This window comes from Heteronotia binoei, chromosome 21 (genome assembly GCF_032191835.1).
Source record: "Heteronotia binoei isolate CCM8104 ecotype False Entrance Well chromosome 21, APGP_CSIRO_Hbin_v1, whole genome shotgun sequence".
In the NCBI taxonomy this organism is placed as follows: Eukaryota; Metazoa; Chordata; class Lepidosauria; order Squamata; family Gekkonidae; genus Heteronotia; species Heteronotia binoei.
The window spans coordinates 47530856-47548951 of NC_083243.1; the positions used below are offsets into that span (position 1 = coordinate 47530856).

General features: G+C 41.3%; 1 protein-coding gene across 5 annotated transcripts in view; it reads left to right on the forward strand.

Annotated features, from left to right (window-relative positions):
- CEP128 (centrosomal protein 128) overlaps positions 1-8893 on the forward strand; it is a 323574-nt gene extending 314681 nt beyond the window's left edge. For 4 of the 5 annotated variants that reach the window (XM_060261805.1, XM_060261808.1, XM_060261804.1 and 1 more), the window contains one exon: positions 7639-8893. In XM_060261805.1, the coding sequence (XP_060117788.1) occupies positions 7639-7745 (107 nt within the window). In that variant the 3' untranslated portion in view covers positions 7746-8893. The remainder of the gene's footprint in view (positions 1-7638) is intronic. The other variant, XM_060261806.1, reaches the window with a different exon arrangement.
- Positions 8894-18096: the final 9203 nt, after the last annotated feature.

An 18096-nucleotide genomic window follows, 5' to 3' on the forward strand; every position in this document is an offset into this window, starting at 1 on the left:
ACTCTCTATTAAATTACTCTGTTTAACTTTTTAAAAAAGAAGCAAGATCTCTAGATGAAAACGACCCCCTCTCTCCCACTTATTCATTTTTGCCTATGGAAAAAATCGTACACCTCTGTATTCCACTCTCTGTTAAATTGCTCTATTTGGCTTTGAAAATATACGATCCATAGATAAGAATAACAAAACAAAAGAGAAGCATTCAGATTCTAAAAGACTTGTTCACCATTTCAAAGCCACACGCCTTTAGGAGTCTTGCTTGTCATTTGTCATATTCTCAGGGTGCAGGCAGGCAGGAGTCTAAAGCCAGTCCAAGGTCAAAGTCCAGGAAGTCAAGCAGGAGCCAAGTCACGAATGCAGAATCACAAACCGGAATCAGAAGCCAATGTCCAAAAGCCAAAAGGTCAGGGTGCCAAGGAAATCAAGCAGTTCAGGATCAGGAAGAAACATGGATGGAAACCAGGGAATAGACTTGTTGCTTCCACAGGGTTACCAGGTCCTGGATGGGGAGCTATATGGGAGTCTCAATCAGCCTGCTCCCTGGGTGGCAGTGACTCTGCTAGAACTCAGGGCTGAGAGATCTGAAGCATCGGTGTGCCTCATGTCTTCGTTCTGAAAGTTCTTTCCGGAGCCTGCTTCGAACTCTTGAGATGGGAGGAGGAGAGCTTGGAGGAGATTGATCGTCAACAGCTGACACTGGTGCTTGGAGAGTGATTGATGGGCCAGCTGCTGTTTGTTCAGCTGAGGAACTGGCTGGCAACTCTTCCAGGTCTGTTAACCCTTCCAGCTCTCCCTCATCAGGGCTCATGACACTGTTTCAAGGCCTCACGTCAATTTCCTTGTATTAATTCCATATTGACCAATTACAAGGAAGAGCAACAGTTTATAATCCTTTCTTTTTGAAAGCTTTCCAAGTCTTCATTTTCTTAAAGTTGTCTGCCTTTTCTCCTTTTGGCATCACTGAAAGCGACGAGATCTCCACACCGTCACTTCCTCCTGTAAGAACTTTAATCAGGCTTTGTTTTCTGCCTCCTTTTTGTAACTGCACACCATGTCTCCATTTTGATTTTTTTTTTTACTCCTTTCCCACCGGATCTTTATTCACCTCTCTCATCTCCGTAGACATCACTGGGATCCCTTCACCACTTCATTCATGTAAATTTTCAGTTTTGCTGTGTTTTAAAATAAAGGTTTCCATCTTAACTCTGTCAGCAAACTGATCTCCTGCTTTATGGCAACCATAATATCTTTTTTATCAAAATGCTTCGGGTTGAATCGCCATCTCCACAGTATGACTCAGTCTGATAATCAAAGTTAAAAAACCACTCAAAGTCCCAGATAGTCAAGTCAAGTTAGCCTTTATTGGCATAAAATATATAGATATATAGATATATATATCAGAGCAAATTGGTTAAAAAAGGATAAAATGGAATGATTGCATACATATACATCAGGAAAAGCATAAACATAAACTGTTTCTATGAGATCCTCTGACGTGCCTTTAAAACAGGATAAAGAAACTTAGCCACTTTCTCAGTGACACTAGATGAAGTATTGTTCAAAAGTCTATAGACTTTTGATAGATAGTCTATCTAAATCTCCTCCAGCCTAGTGCTTTTCTCTTATAGCCTGGTTATAATCGTTTCAGTCCCGATCAGGTATCAAAAGCATTTCTCTTAAAAATATATCCGACTTTTATTCAGACCATATTGAAGTAAAATAATGCTCTTATTATAGCTTGTTTAATTATAAGCCAAATCCATTTGAATATCCATGTTCAATCCAATTTAAATTATTGAAAGTTCTTAAGTTTGTTCTTTGTCTTTTTGAAGCCTCCCTTGGGGAGAAAAGGGAGGGATATCCTCCTCTCTTCCCCTTTTTTTTGAACAGTCCCAATTGGTGTTATAGCAAAAGATCCATTAATCGGTAGTAATAAAATGGAAGACTTACTTGCAGGATAGCATTTTGATGATTAAAGTAGAAATATGATGTGAAGAAACTTGTTAAAGAAATAAAAAGCAGTTGGGCATTCATCTCTTGGTGCTGTCACGGCGACCACGACGGTGGATCATCGGGGCAGACAGGAGGAACAGGGACCAGCCTCCACTGTTTCCCTGTCTCTTATAGAGCTCCTTGTTATCAGAAGAGCCCTCCAGGGTCTCCCTCGAGATGCCACAGCTGTGGCACCCCTTCTACCGCCCAGTTCGGGGGGGGGGGGCATTGAGATCAAGCTCCACGGACCCCACCGAGCTCAAGATGCCCTATATATATATATTTAAAATAACACTGAAGGATTACACTCTGCAACAAAGGACCACCTTCACTAAAGGGACTGTGCTCCTCAAGCAGAAGGAATGTTTAGGACCTAATTGTAGACATCTTACTGCATAGTTTATGGGGTCATTCAGTTATTGCAGATCCCAAAAAAAGAATCTTACAGCATCGTTAGACTTCCATGGATTAGATTCTACTCCTATGCATCTTTTGAAGTATAGACAGCTTCAAGAGGGGATTGGATAAACATATGGAGCAGAAGTCCATCAGTGTCTATTAACCACAGGGTATAGATGGAACTCTGTCTGGGACAGTGATGCTCCGTATTCTTGGTACTTTGGGAGGCAACCGTGGGAGGGCTTCTAGTGTCCTGACCCCACTGGTGGACCTCCTGATGGTATCTGAGTTGGGGGGGGGGGGTTGGCTACTATGTGACAGAGTTTTGGACTAGGATGGGCCATTGGCCTGATCCAGCATGGTTTCTCTTATGTTCTTATGAAGTGAGCTCTGGTGCATGAAACTTATGCAACAAGTAAATCTGTTGGTCTTTTAAGGTGCCAGAAAAAATGTTTTTGCATATTAGGCCACATACCCCTGATGTAGCCAATCCTCCAGGAGCTCACAGGGTTCTTAGTATAGGGCCTGCTGTAAATTCCAGGAGGATTGACTACATCAGGGGCATGTGGCCTAATATGCAAAGGAGTTCCTGCTACTAAGAAGCCCTGGTTATAACAGTTACATAACTACCACTGCTGGAATCTGTCAAAAGATAAGTAATGATCCACTTGTGGCTCTGCAGAACCCTTAGCCTCTTTGCTGCAGCATAACTTTCTGTGCTGCATAATGATTCCCAATATGAGGTGAGAGACTGTGGCTTAGCAGTAGAGCATCTCCTTGGCATGCAGAAGGTCCCAGTTACAAACTGGCACCTCCAGTTTAAAAAGACCAGTCAGTAGGTGATGTGAAAGACCTTCTAACAGACCCCCAGAGAGGTGCTGCCAGTCTTGAGTAGACAACACTGATCTTGATGGACCAACTTGTCTGAGTGAGTATAAAGGCAGTTTCATGTGTGTTGAATATGCTAATTAAAAACCTGGAAAATAGGACTTTCTGTAGGGCAAATATTGCTAACTGTTGCAAAGCACATGATAGTGAGAAATAATTTTGCAGGGAAGTAAGATTAGATTAATTTAACCAGGGGTCGTTTTGTAGACAAATAGGTGGGGAGTTCATTAGCATAACTCATTAGCATATGCCAACACCCCCCAGCCAAAAGCAACCCAATGCAAGAAAGGAGAGCCCTGGATGAGCAAAGCCTAGGCTGGCTAGAGATTCCCATTCAAAAGGCCAGCAAGCCGCTCAGCACCCAAAATCACTTAAGTGGAGAAAGGGTGGCATGGGATTCTCCAGGGGTTAATGAGGGCTGCTGGGGGTATGGCAGGGATTGTTATGCAGCTGCACCTACTGTTCAATGGTCGTCAATGGGGAGGGAGAGGGGGAACCTTCAGAAAGGTTCAGGAGCTGTACTCCTGTGAACTCCTGTTGAATCCGAGGCCTGAATTTAACCTTTGTCAAATTGATGAAAAGGAAAGACGCGGAATGAGAATCTAGAGAATCTTCACTAAAATTCATGGTTCTTTACAATACAATTGCTAATGGTAGTGAAATGGAAAAAGAAAGAAAGCATACTTTGACAAGACAGTGCTCATTAGAGAAATACTTCATAGCCAGCTTCATTTTCAGCTGCCTCACATCATGTTTAGCCTTTTTTGTTTAAAAAGGAACCTTTATCAACCAGTGGCTGTTATGTAGACATTGATCGCAACAAACTATATTTAATGACTAATGTATTTTTCTCCAGTTTTAGATTACAAAATGGTCAGCAACTGCAGATGCTTTGCATTAGAGTTGTAAATGTGTTACCCCCCCCCACACACACACACACCATGTACATTTTTTGTCCTTTCAAGGTACTGAAAAATCTGTTTTTTCAGAACTGTATTTCCAAGACTTGTAGTATTTCTAAGGCTTGTTGTGCTGCATATATCTAAGACCTTGAAAATGTGTAGCCTCCTGACAGAAAGGTAATAGGCTCTAATCTGATGTCTTGTTACTGGGGGTCATAGCTTTCAATTAATTATGGCACAGACTATAATTATTAACAGGAATAATGATGCTATTTATGTAATCCTCCCAACAAACAAGGGGTTATGTTCAAACTACAGATGAAGAAACAAGTGAGGGCAGGTAACTTCCCTAAGGCTACTTAATTAATTCATGGCTAAAGTGAAATTTGAACTGAGGATTTCATGACTTGCCTCCCTAGCCACTAAGCTATATGAACTCTTAGTGATCATCACTTTTCATTAGCTGGGACTGATCAATATGCATGAGATGTGACGCCAGCAACATGATGTAGGAGAGTGGTTTTTGAAGAACCAGTGGAATAATAGTGGTTAGAGTACAGAAGATCTGAGTTCAAAGCATTCTTTCTTCACCTAACCTACTTTCACAGAGGTTGCTGTGAAGGGGAAGCATGGGATCATCATCCTTGGCTGAAGGGTGGGGATATGAATTCAAGGAATAAATGAACAAAGCTTCCCACCTTCATAAATCCCTTTTTGTATCGACCTGTCTGCTAAGAGAAAGCCCTCTGTGTGTCTGTTATGTACTCCAGAGGATCACAGTGGATTCTGAGGCAGGTCCAAGCAATGCATTTTCCTTCCATCACATCCCTGTGAGGTAGTCTGCGCAAGTGATTGGGCCTGGGTCTCTCAGTGGCCTTTGTGCCTGAATGCGTGATCTGAACCCAGTTCTTTGTGGTCCTGATTCAGCACTCTAACCATCAGTGTCCCTCATCAGGTTACCAAGTCTCTAAATTCAGTCCCCATTTTTGTTTTCTGCATCTCTTTCTGCAGCACCATATGTGCTCTGTTTCAGAAGAACAGAAGCCAGCATGCAAGAGGTTGTACTTTAGGACTTGACAAGTATTATTCGTCAACTGCTGTCTTTTAACAGCTGCTGAAATCAGCCATGATTTGCTGTCTACCAAGGGGTGGAGAGGGGAGCCATCTCTTGCCGTTATGGAGTGTGGAATATTTCCTATGCCATTCTCAAACAGGAAGAAATTGAGGAGGAATTTGGTATTGCACCCTCATAGATTATCTTTTCAAACAAGTTAATATATTTTATCTCACTGAGAGCTCATATGAAGGAAAGGCTAAGAGCAGCACACAACGCTATAGCAGCTAGGTCTGCTCAGAGAGCAGTGCTGAGGTTACAAGGAAGCCTGCTCCACTGAGGAATCGCTCTGTCAGGAAGTTATTCCTAATGTTGAGCAGGAAACACTTTTGATTTAATTTCAACCCATTGGTTCTGGTCTTACCTTCTGGAGCCACAGAAAACAATTCACCATACTCTTTCTAGGAACATGGATCGGGGCACAGAGGACACTCCCTCATCCATGTTGTAAGCCACTTACAGGTCTTGTGAGTCTCACCATCTGGAAAGCCAGTCTAAAGATAAGGCTTTCTGGTCCCTACATGTTTTATACTGCATTATTATTTTAGCAGGGTATTTTAAGATGTTGTGATGATACACTAATTTATTTGAATTGATTTGCTTAAAAAGAAAATGAACCAGGATAAAAACTTGAAACACCATCGTTTTTATGTCTTCATCAAGCATCTGTAGTTCTTCAATGTAACATTTGCTGTTGTACCCTCAAAATATAATTTTAATCACAGCTACCCAATCCTTTTTTAAAGCTCTAGTATGCTATTTACCACACCATTCTATGGCTAAAGGCAACAGATTCCAAAGGTTAATATTTCACTGTATTAAAAGGATTTCCTGTAATGTGTTTTAAGTTTATTGCTTTTTGATTTTATCGTGTACCTTCTGGTTCTTGTATTACTGGAAAGGTAAACAGGATTTGCTATTCCATCTGGTCATTCTCTGTACTATTCATAATTCTAGATACCTTCTCCATTCTGCTTACTGCTGTTAATGAAAGCAGTTCTTAATGTTAGCAGCTTTCAAAACCTTTGAACCTCAGCTTTCCAGTCCAATTAATTAAATCTCAAATTATTTCCTTTGGGGAAGAGTAAAGAAATGAGAGATAATGGAGGGTGAACTAATAAGGAGGTGAGGTTTTAAGCTGAACTCTCTTCAGCTGCTCTAACTGTTTATTAGATTCATGAACAGTGGTGAACAAAAATTGATCATAAAATGAATTACTTTTCAAAAGATATTGGCCTGCTAAATGTTCTCTCTCTTGTTGGTAACCACAAGCAAGCTTATGTTTATTATGCACTTTGATACATTTTTATAGTCTAATTGTTTTTATCAATTCTCCCTCCAAAAAGAATTGCAGATTTATACACTGCCCTTCTCTCTGAATCAGAGACTCAGAGTGGCTTACAATCTCCTATATCCTCTTCCCCCACAACAGACACCCTGTGAGGTGGGTGGGGCTGAGAGGGCTCTCACAGAAGCTGCCCTTTCAAGGACAGTTTTGTGAGAACTATGGCTAACTCAGAGCCATTCCAGCAGGTGCAGGTGGAGGAGTGGGGAATCAAACCTGGTTCTCCCAGATAAAAGTCCGCACACTTAACCACTGCACCAAACACTACAAACAACCACTATACCACACAACCACTACACCACATTTTTGGTCCATTAGTACACTAATACTACCATTTGTTCTGATCTGTTATTTTATTATAGTCCTTAAATTTAAGTCCTTAAATTTATAGTCCTTAAATTTAAGCCATTGTTTCCATTTTCCAAATAGATGGAACTCACTGACCTAGATTGTCTCCCTTCCTGACCTTTGTCAAACTTTAACAAAAAATATAGCCAGAGGGTGATAATTCAGTTATGTAAGCGCCTTTGTTGACTGACTATAGTTGTAATGGTTTTAACTATTTATTGTGTTGAATTGTTTTAATGGCTTTATATGTTGTACTCTGCCCTAAGCCCGTTCACAGGAAAAGGTGGAATATAAATTAATTTAAATAAATAAATAAATATGTTCTCTATGGAGGAAAGTGCCATTAAGTTGTAGGCAACATGGCGGCCCCATGGGGTTTTCCAGGCAAGAGATTAACAGAGGTAGTTTGCCATTGCCTTCCTCTGCATAGCAGCCATGGATTTCCTTGGTGATCTCCCATCCACATACTAACCAGGACTGCCCCTGCTTAAGCTTTCAAGATCTGACAAGAGTGGGCCAGCCTGGGTCATCCAGGTCAGGGCACGTTTTCTGTACTGTCATATAAAAAACATTTATATGCCTCTGAATTTTCCTCCATTTGGCTTTTCTCAGGAAACAGTTGATTGCCTTCTTTGTCTTTCCCTTCCCAGTGCTGACCAAAAGTGCTCTTCCTTTGGGTTTAAACGCAGCTAAGACAAATCCCAGCAGTGTGACTGTCAATGAGATGAAGCCCCGCACGGAACAAGAGAAGTACTAAAAAGAACCAAGAAATGTGCAGTTTCACTGCAGAACATGCAGATGTGCCCCACTCTCTGCTTCTAAGCAGTCAAGTCCAGCTGTATTTACAACTGCAGTGCTGATTCCTTGGTTTTCACTGATGCCAAATATTAACTGAAAACAACATCATGATTGTGTACATAAAGTAAGGCAGGTAATGCCTGAAGAGTCAACATGTACTGTAAAATACCAAAGCATCTTGCGGTAGGAAGCATTGTCTCCCTCTGCATTACTTTTGTTCATTTCCAAGCAGACCTTTCAGTTCCTCAGTGCCACATGTGGACTGCTTTTACTGAGGTCTAAAAAAAAAGCTCTGCAATGTATAACTTAACTCTGTTTTAACTTCAAATATGTGATTATATTTTGGTCAGACTGTATAATATAGGCACATTTTTTGATAATCAAGAAATGGTTAATAGAAAATGTTTTTGTGTGTAAATATGATGTTTTCTAAATTTGGTATAGCAATGCATTTGCATATAATAGCTTTTTTTTTTTTTACAACAGAGGTGCCTCAAATGATGCTTTGTACAATGATTACATTATTGTGCTTAATAATAGAAGTGCTTTATATCAGAAACAATGACCTGTATTTCCTTCCCTGTGGGAGAAGTTCAGATTCCATTCTGTACTTCACTTGGTTCAGGACTGGTGTGTTTGTTGATCCAAGTTCAGCAAAGAACACATCTTAACCTAAATTTCCCCCAAACTGGAGGAAACTCAGTTAACTGCTTGTTATAAGGGACTTTTATTGCTAAGCATTAAAATAATGCTCCAGACCTTCTAATAATAATGTAATGTGGTGCATGAATTCCAACTTGGTGATGTAGAGCTGGAGTCACGCTATCTCATTTTGTGCTACAGACTTACCAGAACCACCTTTTTGAGAATCATTGGCAGGAGAGGTTGACTTGAATGAGACCCGACCTTTTAAAAAAGCAATTTCTAATAATCACATCATTTCCACTCCTGCGTTCTTCAGTTTATTGAAATGTCACCTTCATTTTAAAGTGTTAATGACGATGTACAGTATTTTAGCCTTATTTTGTGGCCTCCACTGATGCAATCAGATTCTTTCCTTTCCTGTCCTTTCTAATAAACCCCTGAAGCAGCCTCATTTTCACCTGCCTTAATGATTGTTGGTTTATTGCCCTTATCTTGGTTCTGATCTGTGAACTGTTTTACTGTTTCTAGCAGGGCCCTCATTAAAGTGTCTCAAGAGCCAACACAGTAGCCAAACCAGAGATTGTTCCAGTGATAGGAACTGCTTTTCAATGGCTCACTTGTGTCAGTTTTTCTTTAGAAAACATCCCACTCTTCAAAGACTTTAGCTCTATTCACATGACCTCTTGGTGAATGGCGCCTACACACATATGCTCCCCACCCCTTCATTGGCATTGTTCAGAAATGCATGTCCCTGATCACGGGGAGGTAACATAAGTGTAAAAATTTCCTGTGCATGTTCACTCCATGGAGACATCCAAGTGATTGTGCACAGCCAGTGCACACATGCCCACTCCCCCTCCCTGCAGATTCCATCAACACAGAATGGTTCCTGATTCCTTTACTAGCCGTGGTTGATAAAGATCTCACTTTAACTAATAGCAGTTTCCAGGTTATTGTGTATCTAACAAGGAGTCAGCATTACTTGTAGACTGGTTTGCTGCCCAGTGGTATTGGGTGAACTGCTGTGGAAAGAAATTCACCTTTGCCTTGAGCACAGCATATAGCTAAGCTCTACCGAAAGAGTGTTTGTGTGCTAGGGCTGTGAACATGTACTATACCTTGGAAGGTTCTGGAATGGCCTTGGATTAGCCATAGCTATCGCAGGAGTTGTCCTTGAAAGGGCAGCTTCTGTGAAAGCTCTCTCAACCCCACCCACCTCACAGGGTTTCTTTTGTGAGGAAGGAAGGTAAAGGAGATTGTAAGCCATTCTGAGTGAAGGGCAGGGTATAAATTCAATATCATCTTCTCCAAACAGCTTGTCACTTGTGTTCCCAGATTTGTACATTTCACCAGTGAATGACCTGGGCCAAAAACTTTAAAGGATAGCTGTTTCTTTGGGTTTCATTGACTATAAAGAGCAAGACTAAAATTGGGTGTGTGTACGCACATTCACAGAAACATGCACACACAGGCAGATGCAGTCAGCATCACAATAACAGGCAATGAAAAGTTGTTTATCCCATTAAAGCATCAGAAAATAACTGACAAAACCAGTCATTAAACCATTTGTAATTTTATTGCCTCATGGTCGTCTTTTTTAAGCTAGATGAGGTAGCCCTTGAAAATTGGATGTTGACAGTACCTGCCTGAGTTAGTTCTTCCATCCCATTTTTCTAGATAAAAAAACTTCCCTACCCCAGCTTCTTTGAGCCATGAGAGGAAGAAAGGAAGGCATTTTAACCGCCTTCTTTCTTTACTGGAAAATAGCTGAAGGGAATAGCATTTTTGATCAGGGAAACTGCATGGAAAGAGGTCGCCTCCACACACCTCTCCCCAGCCATTGTGGGGCCCCTGTAGCTATTTTTAGGGCCAAATAACATGCTAGTTTCTACAGTCATGGAACTCTAATATCTTATCTGGTTCGGTCCTCAGTAATCTTAACTCACAAGGCTAAAACTCCATCCTCAGCTACTTGCAGAAAGAGTGAGATTTAAATGTTATAACCAAATCAATCATACCATTGGCAGTACCTGAGTGCAATATGACTGGGTTAATTGTTTTCATTCCAAGTGACATTGGTTAATAATGGTCTCTGGGTTTTAAAAAAGAGAGAGGAGAAATTTTGTCTTCTGTGTTGGCAAATGGTGTTCTTATTCTAAGATAGCAAAATAGATTCCTTGTGTGCATTGTGCAGCTAGGTCCCTTGTATTTCTCAATCATTATTCTAGAGCCACTGATCATTAAAACACCCTCATCTGCTCTCTTTGCACACACTAGAGAGCTCTGAATAGTAGGAGTGCTGTGAAAAAAACACAGCTGATCTTGGGCTGGATTTATTGTTTGTCTCTCAATCCCTGGTTCCTTCTGAAATTGTATCACCCTTTTTAACATTTAGGAAGAAGCCAGATAGTTGGAGCATTCTGGAATCTGAGCACAGTTAAGTTTATTCTTGGTCATGTAACAAAGAGATGGCAAGACTTGTTCTAAAGGGTAGAGCTTTGCTTTGAAAGATGATATGTGTCAAGGTATATCTCATCAGTGAAATAAGAATGCAGTGAGAGGTGTTCATTAGTGCTTTCCCAAGTTGGCTTTCAAAAACGTGTCACAATTTACCTTTTCCCAACATAACAGAATCCTCCATGTTATGTGTTACAAGTGGAAGCCAATTTGAATATTTATACCAGACTGCCATGTTTCTTCAATAGGTAATTTTAAAGGCAAAACTCTTCCTTTCTGAACAGAAGGTATAGGGAGAGTACATGGCTCTTTATTAAATTATTGTTTTGGGGATGCATTAACAATACTTGTTTAAAAATAAGGGGGGGAAACTACAAGACTTGAGAAATGAAATATGCAAACCAAATAGTCACTTCAGAAGTCTATTCTAATGGGGGGCAAGCTTTTATCAGTTCTTCTAATATTTGTAGGTAGGAAATTTTTATCCCTTAAGAAACTCCAGCCATTATTTGTATAACAAAGGATTGTGTCAAGTTGTTATACTGAAACTTCACACACAAGAATTGAATAGCAATGATAGGCGGCCTTTATCATGAGTTGCTGTCTTTGAAATGTTTTGAATTTAGGGAAAGTTCTAGGATGCCTTAACATTGATGTTCAGCATCATTTTCAAAGGATGGCTCATCAGTTAGTGAAAACAAGAGGAAAGTCCACTTGCCTCCTTCTGTTAATGGAATATAGGGATCTAAAGAAATCAGAAAATTTTTAACTAAACAAAAGTTCTATACATCTTGTGTGTCTGAATTGTCACTGGGGTTTTGTACAAAATGGAACCATTTATGAATTCACATACATTTAAAATTGAGCTGATCAAAAAAGAGAGGCATTTTTTTGGGGAGGGGGGATGCTTCTGTGAAAGTACCACCCACAAACAGGCTGCAAGACAGCACATGTTTTCCCATCCAGACTCAGCACAAAATGTATTGATCGCTCTGATATGGCTTTGTAGAATTATTACACAGTCAAGTCTGATTTGTTGGTGCCATGACAGTATTGCACTGGCTACATAATCCCTGATTGGCTTGATCATGTAATACAATAAGAAAACCTCTTTTTACAAAATGGCACAGAGCACCTGCAATGATGAGCAAAACTGTGCAAAAAAGGGGCAACATTATTTTGTAGCACATTCATGGCCCCTCCTCTCCCTGTTTCACATCAAACATTTCCTCATAAAATTTTGGTTCAACTTTCTAGAATGTCATGAGCAGATGCATTTTTAATGTATCCAGGTTATTTATAGCCTGCCTTTCTCAATGCAAACCAGGGCAAATTATTGGAGTAAAGAAGGAGAAAACAAAATATAATTGTACAGCATAAGCATCACTGTTAGAATGGTGAGTAGTCTTTATCATGAGTTCTAATGGTGATGTCTTAACGCTGTACAATTTTATTTTGTTTTCTCTAACCCCCTATTAGAATTCTTTTGGAAATGAAGGGAGTAAAAATAAGGGATTTTAATGCTTGCATTGTCTTCACACAAAAAGTCAGCAGCCCACTTTCTCTTTCAAAGCCACCTTTGCATGGTTTTGTTTGAATATCGAATTTGATTTTTTTTTTTGTCTCCCTTTCTCACCTAGACTCAAGCTGAATTACACAGCATGAGTCAATACAATCAACAGGATGAGACGTTCAATGAATGATACAGTAGGATTAGCATTGTAGATCCAATCAGAAATCTAAAAACAGAACTGAAGCAAAGCGTAAGTTCTAAAATTACACATAGTAGGATCCTAGTTTCAGCAAGCTAAACAGTCGTATTAAAGGCCACAGTTCATAATGATTTATCCGAGTAACTTTCTGAATCATTTAATACCATGCAATTCTATTGTCTGCATAGAAAAGTCATCTTGAATAAATCACTTTTGCATAGCTTGAAGAAAGCCAGGTGAGTGGGAGCCTTTCTGACATTGTTAAGCAGGCCATTCCATAAGGTGGGACCATTCTGAAGGTGTTCTTTTGCTGCTGCTTCTGTACCTTCCTTCCTTTTTCCTCTCTGTTCTCCCTGCAGTATCTGAAGAAGTGCGTATGCACATGAAAGCTCATACCTTGAATAAACTTTTGTGGATCTTAAAGGTGCCAGTGGACTCAAAATTTGTTCTACTGCTTCAGACCAACACGGCTGCCCACCTGGATCTATCTGCATTAATCTGTCCAATGGGTAGAACTCTCCATTCACTGCTGATTAAATCACGCTGCCTGTTGGGATTTGCAGTGTGATCAGTGGCTCCACATGACCCTGCTCAGCTTTTTCTGGTGGCTGTGATCAGTTGCTTCCTCTCTGCTCTGCCTTGTGTGTGTTGCATTTACAAAAGTTCAAAGAGGCACCTTGTGATGTGAGCTACCTCTGAGAATAGAGAGCATTGAGTGGGGCTGCTATGGAATAATAGCAAAACAAGTGCTGAAGAGGACAACCAAAATTATTATCTCAAACCACACTGTGAAAAACCCCTGAGACCCTGGAGGGCCACTCTGAGGCTGATTCCGCACTAACCTTGCTCTGCACCAGGCTTCTGTTTCTGGAGAAAGCTAGCAATTTTGCACCAGTTGCTCCACGCTGCCACTCTTTTTTCAGGTTTACACTGCGGCACGGCAAATTGTGGGTTTCCCCCACGCAAAATGGCAGCGTGGAGCAACTGGTGCGAAATCGCTAGCTTGCTCCAGAGAGAAATGGAAGCCTGGCGTGGAGCAAGATTAATGCGGAATCAGCCTGAGTAAACCTGGGAGGCAAGAGAAGCTTGCAATGCTCAGCCATTTCATGTTTTTTCTGCTGGGTCCTAGGCTCAAACCATTTATATTTTTAAGGGGAGGGGAGAAAAGTTTGGGACCAACCACAGTAAAAATATAAAGTTCAACAAACTCAATGAACTCCAGTTTTGCAGAGGAATAGTTGTTTTAATACATACCGCCCCCCCCCCCTTAATGTGGGGCTCCAGTGGAATATCTTTTTGTTTGTTTAGGGCTTTTTAAATAGAAAAAGCCCAGCAGAAACTCATTTGCTATTAGGGCCACACTCCCTGATATCAGCATTGTTCACACTGGGCATTTTTGTAGAAAAAAAATCCAGCAGGAACTCATTTGCATATTAGGCCACACCTCTGACACCAAGCCAACCAGAACTGCATTCCTATGCATTCCTGCTCAAAAAAAGCCCTGGTTTGCCTGTGTCCTTTATAACGTTTACATTTCCGCTACCTGGCATGACATTTTATGACACGCATGACCCAGCCCAACAAAGTCCAATTTGACAAATGTCAGATCTGGCCCTCATAAAAAATGAGTTTGACATCCCTGCATTACACATTCATGCATTTATTTATTTCCAACTGAACATCTGGTTTCAGACTCTTGTCATTGCTGTCGCACTTGTGAATGTCTCAAGGAAGGCAAGCTGACTCCTTGTCACATGTTTCAGCAATGAGATGACTTTCCACAACTTATTTATGGTTACCATAAGAAGCAGTTCTTTCAAGTAATTCCTTTACAAATGGATTTCAACACTCACATTGCATGCTGAAGTAAAAAACTACTTTGTCAAAAGACATTCAATCACATGTTGCTCGATTTCCAAGTATGTTTGTCCTGATCTGAGTGCTGCAATTGTTGCTTGGTCATAAGGAGGGTGAGTGGGGAGGGCCAAAGAGGCTACTTTGGGAAAACTGTAAGCTGCACTGAATAGGGATGTTGAAGGACAGAGGTCCTCCCCATCACCACAAGCCCTACAGCCCAAGGCAGCCCATGTACATATGAAGTTCAGTTTCTTTTGAAGCTTAAGTAAGAGTCAGCTGAGCACTGAACTATGGTCTAGTGGACAGAGAATATTATACTTTAGATTTATGAATTGCCCAATCCCTGAATACACAAGGCCCTGAGCAACTGACATCAATAAAAGAATACATAAAAACAGCATAATTACTAGTTAAAATACAATAACATTACAGACATAAAATTAGTCCTCTGATGGCGTTAATAATTAACCTTTAACTAGTTCTGGACCATGTCACTGCCTCACCGGCAGGATAAGGGTGGTGGGGGGGAGAGAAATGGGGGAAGGGGGAGAAAGGAGGATGCCAGCCATGTTGTTGCCTCTCACTGCCCTCAACCAAAAGAATACTGTTTGAATCAGAAATACCTGGTTGACAGTGCATCACTTCTGTGGATTGCATGTTTGCTGCCTTATATTGCTCATGGAATGCAAATATGTCAAGGAGAAGTGTTCAGCTCCAGCCTTGAACTTTAGTGTGCTATATTTCTCGATGTAGGAAGTTGCTTACATGGGGGAGCATTTAAGCAGGAACCCCATCTGAGAACAAAATTGTATGCTTTTGAAAGGGCTGTAGCTCATAGTAGATTGCCAGAAATAAGCTTCAGTTCCTCAACTTCAAAAAGACTGCAAGATATTTGAGGGAACACTAAAAATGACATGGCACATTCCAAATTAAGACTGCTGTGTAAATGGCCAATTGCACTGTTCATGGGTTGGAAAAGAGACAATATTTATTCCAACCAGCACTGAAACATGTGGAAGAAGTGATGATTAATGCATCCTACAAACATACATTATATTTCCTCAAGATAAAGCATTACATTTTAAATTACTGTATTAAATTTGGGCAAAATTATCAAAAGCTGATCAGTGGTTTATCAAAATATTGTAGCCCCCTTTAAAAACTGCACTTAGAACTAATATAGCATGTTAAGGTTGTGCAGTGGGAACAGATCTTTGCTGAATATTTCTCAAACACAACTATTATCAGGATGTGAAATCAAAGCAGTTTTGAAGTCTTTGTTTCATTCTCCTTCCTCTCAGGATGCATTTTCAGGAACACGGCATGACCTCCTCCCACATGGAGATCGATCCCTCCCTTAGTCTGGCCGCTCAGATATTGATGATGATTTGAACTGTGTTAGTTTTGGGCAAAGATCTATGAAACTATCTAAACATATATTATCTTTTGGTTCCAGATTCCAACATAACTTTCCATGGATGACTTTAAGGGACCTATAATGCAATATAGAAGCCTCAAAAAACACAAATGTTTAGTTCATGCACGCTCTCAGGGCGATGTTCTAACAGTATGAGTGAGGCATGAGACCTTCTGTTTTATCTAGGGTTTCCAACATCAGGGTGGGGCCTGGAGGTCTGGAATTACAACTGATTTCCAGATAAGGTTGCCAGCCGTGTGCCTGCAAATCCCAGGAACTTTTGGGAATGGACCCTTGGGAGGGTAGAACATCAGAGGTGGTGTGATGTCACATTCTGGGTGATCACCTGAAAATGACTTCATAGCCACTGGGGCACCCTAGGAATTCCCCCAGCCCACCTGCTGCAAAGGAAGAGGACTCAGCTTGGTGGCGGTAGCCTCACTGCACCTGTGCCAGCCAAGCCAGCCTGGGTCACATGATGGCAAGTCACCTGGCTGGGCTGGCGCAGACACGGTGAGGCCACCACCAAGCCGAGTCCTCTTCCTCTGCTGCAAGTGGGCTCACAGCTTGGGAAACATTTAAAAGGGGGAGTCAAGTCCTCTTCCTCATCTACTGAGTCAGGAGGGAAGGAGCAGACAGCAGCCTTCCTCCCTCTTGAAGCCAAGTCTGCTGGGTAGGGGAGCTGTTCTGTCAGCAGGTTCCAACTGTCTTCTCTCTCCATCTTTCCCTCCCCCACCCACTCCCTCCCCTGCCCCCACAGGATTTTCAAATGCCCCATCACTCAAAATTTTCTGGCTACATCGCTGAGAGGCCTAGCAAACAAATCAGCAACTTCTTCAAGTGGAAAAGGCTTAAGAAAAGAGGTTTTTAAGATGGCCTGAAAGCAATTAACTGACTTGCCATTAGGCAAATTGCTTGTTTGTAACACAGTTGACCAAAACCTCTTATTTAACTAGTTATCAAATGCCTTTTGTGTCTTTGTTCAACTGTATAAATACATCAGCACACTTTATAGCACTCCACTTGAGTGCTTTTCTGCCTTTCCCCATTTTTGTAACCAAACATCCCTGGGATTCTTGAACTTTGTATTGCCAGCCAATCAACTCTCTTCCAGCAGAATGAAAAGCCAAGAAATCTCTTACATGCAAAAAAAATCTTTACCTCATAAGAACACAAGAGAAGCCATGTTGGATCAGGCCACTGGCCCATCCAGTCCAACACTCTGTGTAACACAGTAGCCAAAAAAACCCAAGTGCCATCAAGAGGTCCACCAGTGGGGCTAAAAGCCCTTCCACTGTGCCCCCCCCCCCAAGCACCAAGAATACAGAGCATCACTGCCCCAGACAGAATTCCAACCATAAGCTGTGGCTAATAGCCACCGATGGACCTCTGCTCCATATGCTTATGCTTATCCATTCCCCTCTTGAAGCTGTCTATGCTTGTAGCCGCCACCACCTCCTGTGGCAGTGAATTCCACATGTTAATCACCCTTTGGATGAAGAAGTACTTTCTTTTATCAGTTCTAACCCAACTGCTCAGAGGATTAGTGCCTCCGAATGTGGAGGTCTCCCTTAGTCCTCATGGCTAGTAGCCAGTGATAGACTCATCCTCCATAAATCTAGCTTAACTTTTTTCAGAGCTGTTTATTCCTGTGGCCATTACTACATCCTCTGGCAGTGAATCCCACATTTTAATCATTTTAATCACTCTCTGCACGAAGAAGTATTTCCTTTTGTCCATCCTGAATTTGCTGCCCATCAGCTTCATCGGATGCCCTCAAGTTCTAGGATTTTGAGAGAAGGTGAAAAAATTCTCTTTGCGAATTCTATCCACCCCATGCATAATTTTACAGATCTTTATCATGCCCCCCCCTTAGTTGTCTCTTTTCTAAACTGCAAAGTCTCAGACTCTTCAGCCTTTCCTATGTGCATATGGCCCACATAGAGATAGCAACTGTGTGTCAGATGGGTGAACTGCATGTAATCTGCATTCCTATTACCATCATAATCAGATGTATAAAACAGAATACAGAGAATTGGCACAGTTCAGTGGTCCAAGTGCTGGATTAGAACTGGGACAACGCAGCTCCAAATCCCATTTCCTATGAAAATTACTGGTGGTGTCCTTGGATCAGTCACACTCTCAGCCCATCTTACTTCATAGGGAAGATAAAATGGGGGAGGGGCAGGTAACATCACCCAGAACACCTTGAAGAAGGGGTG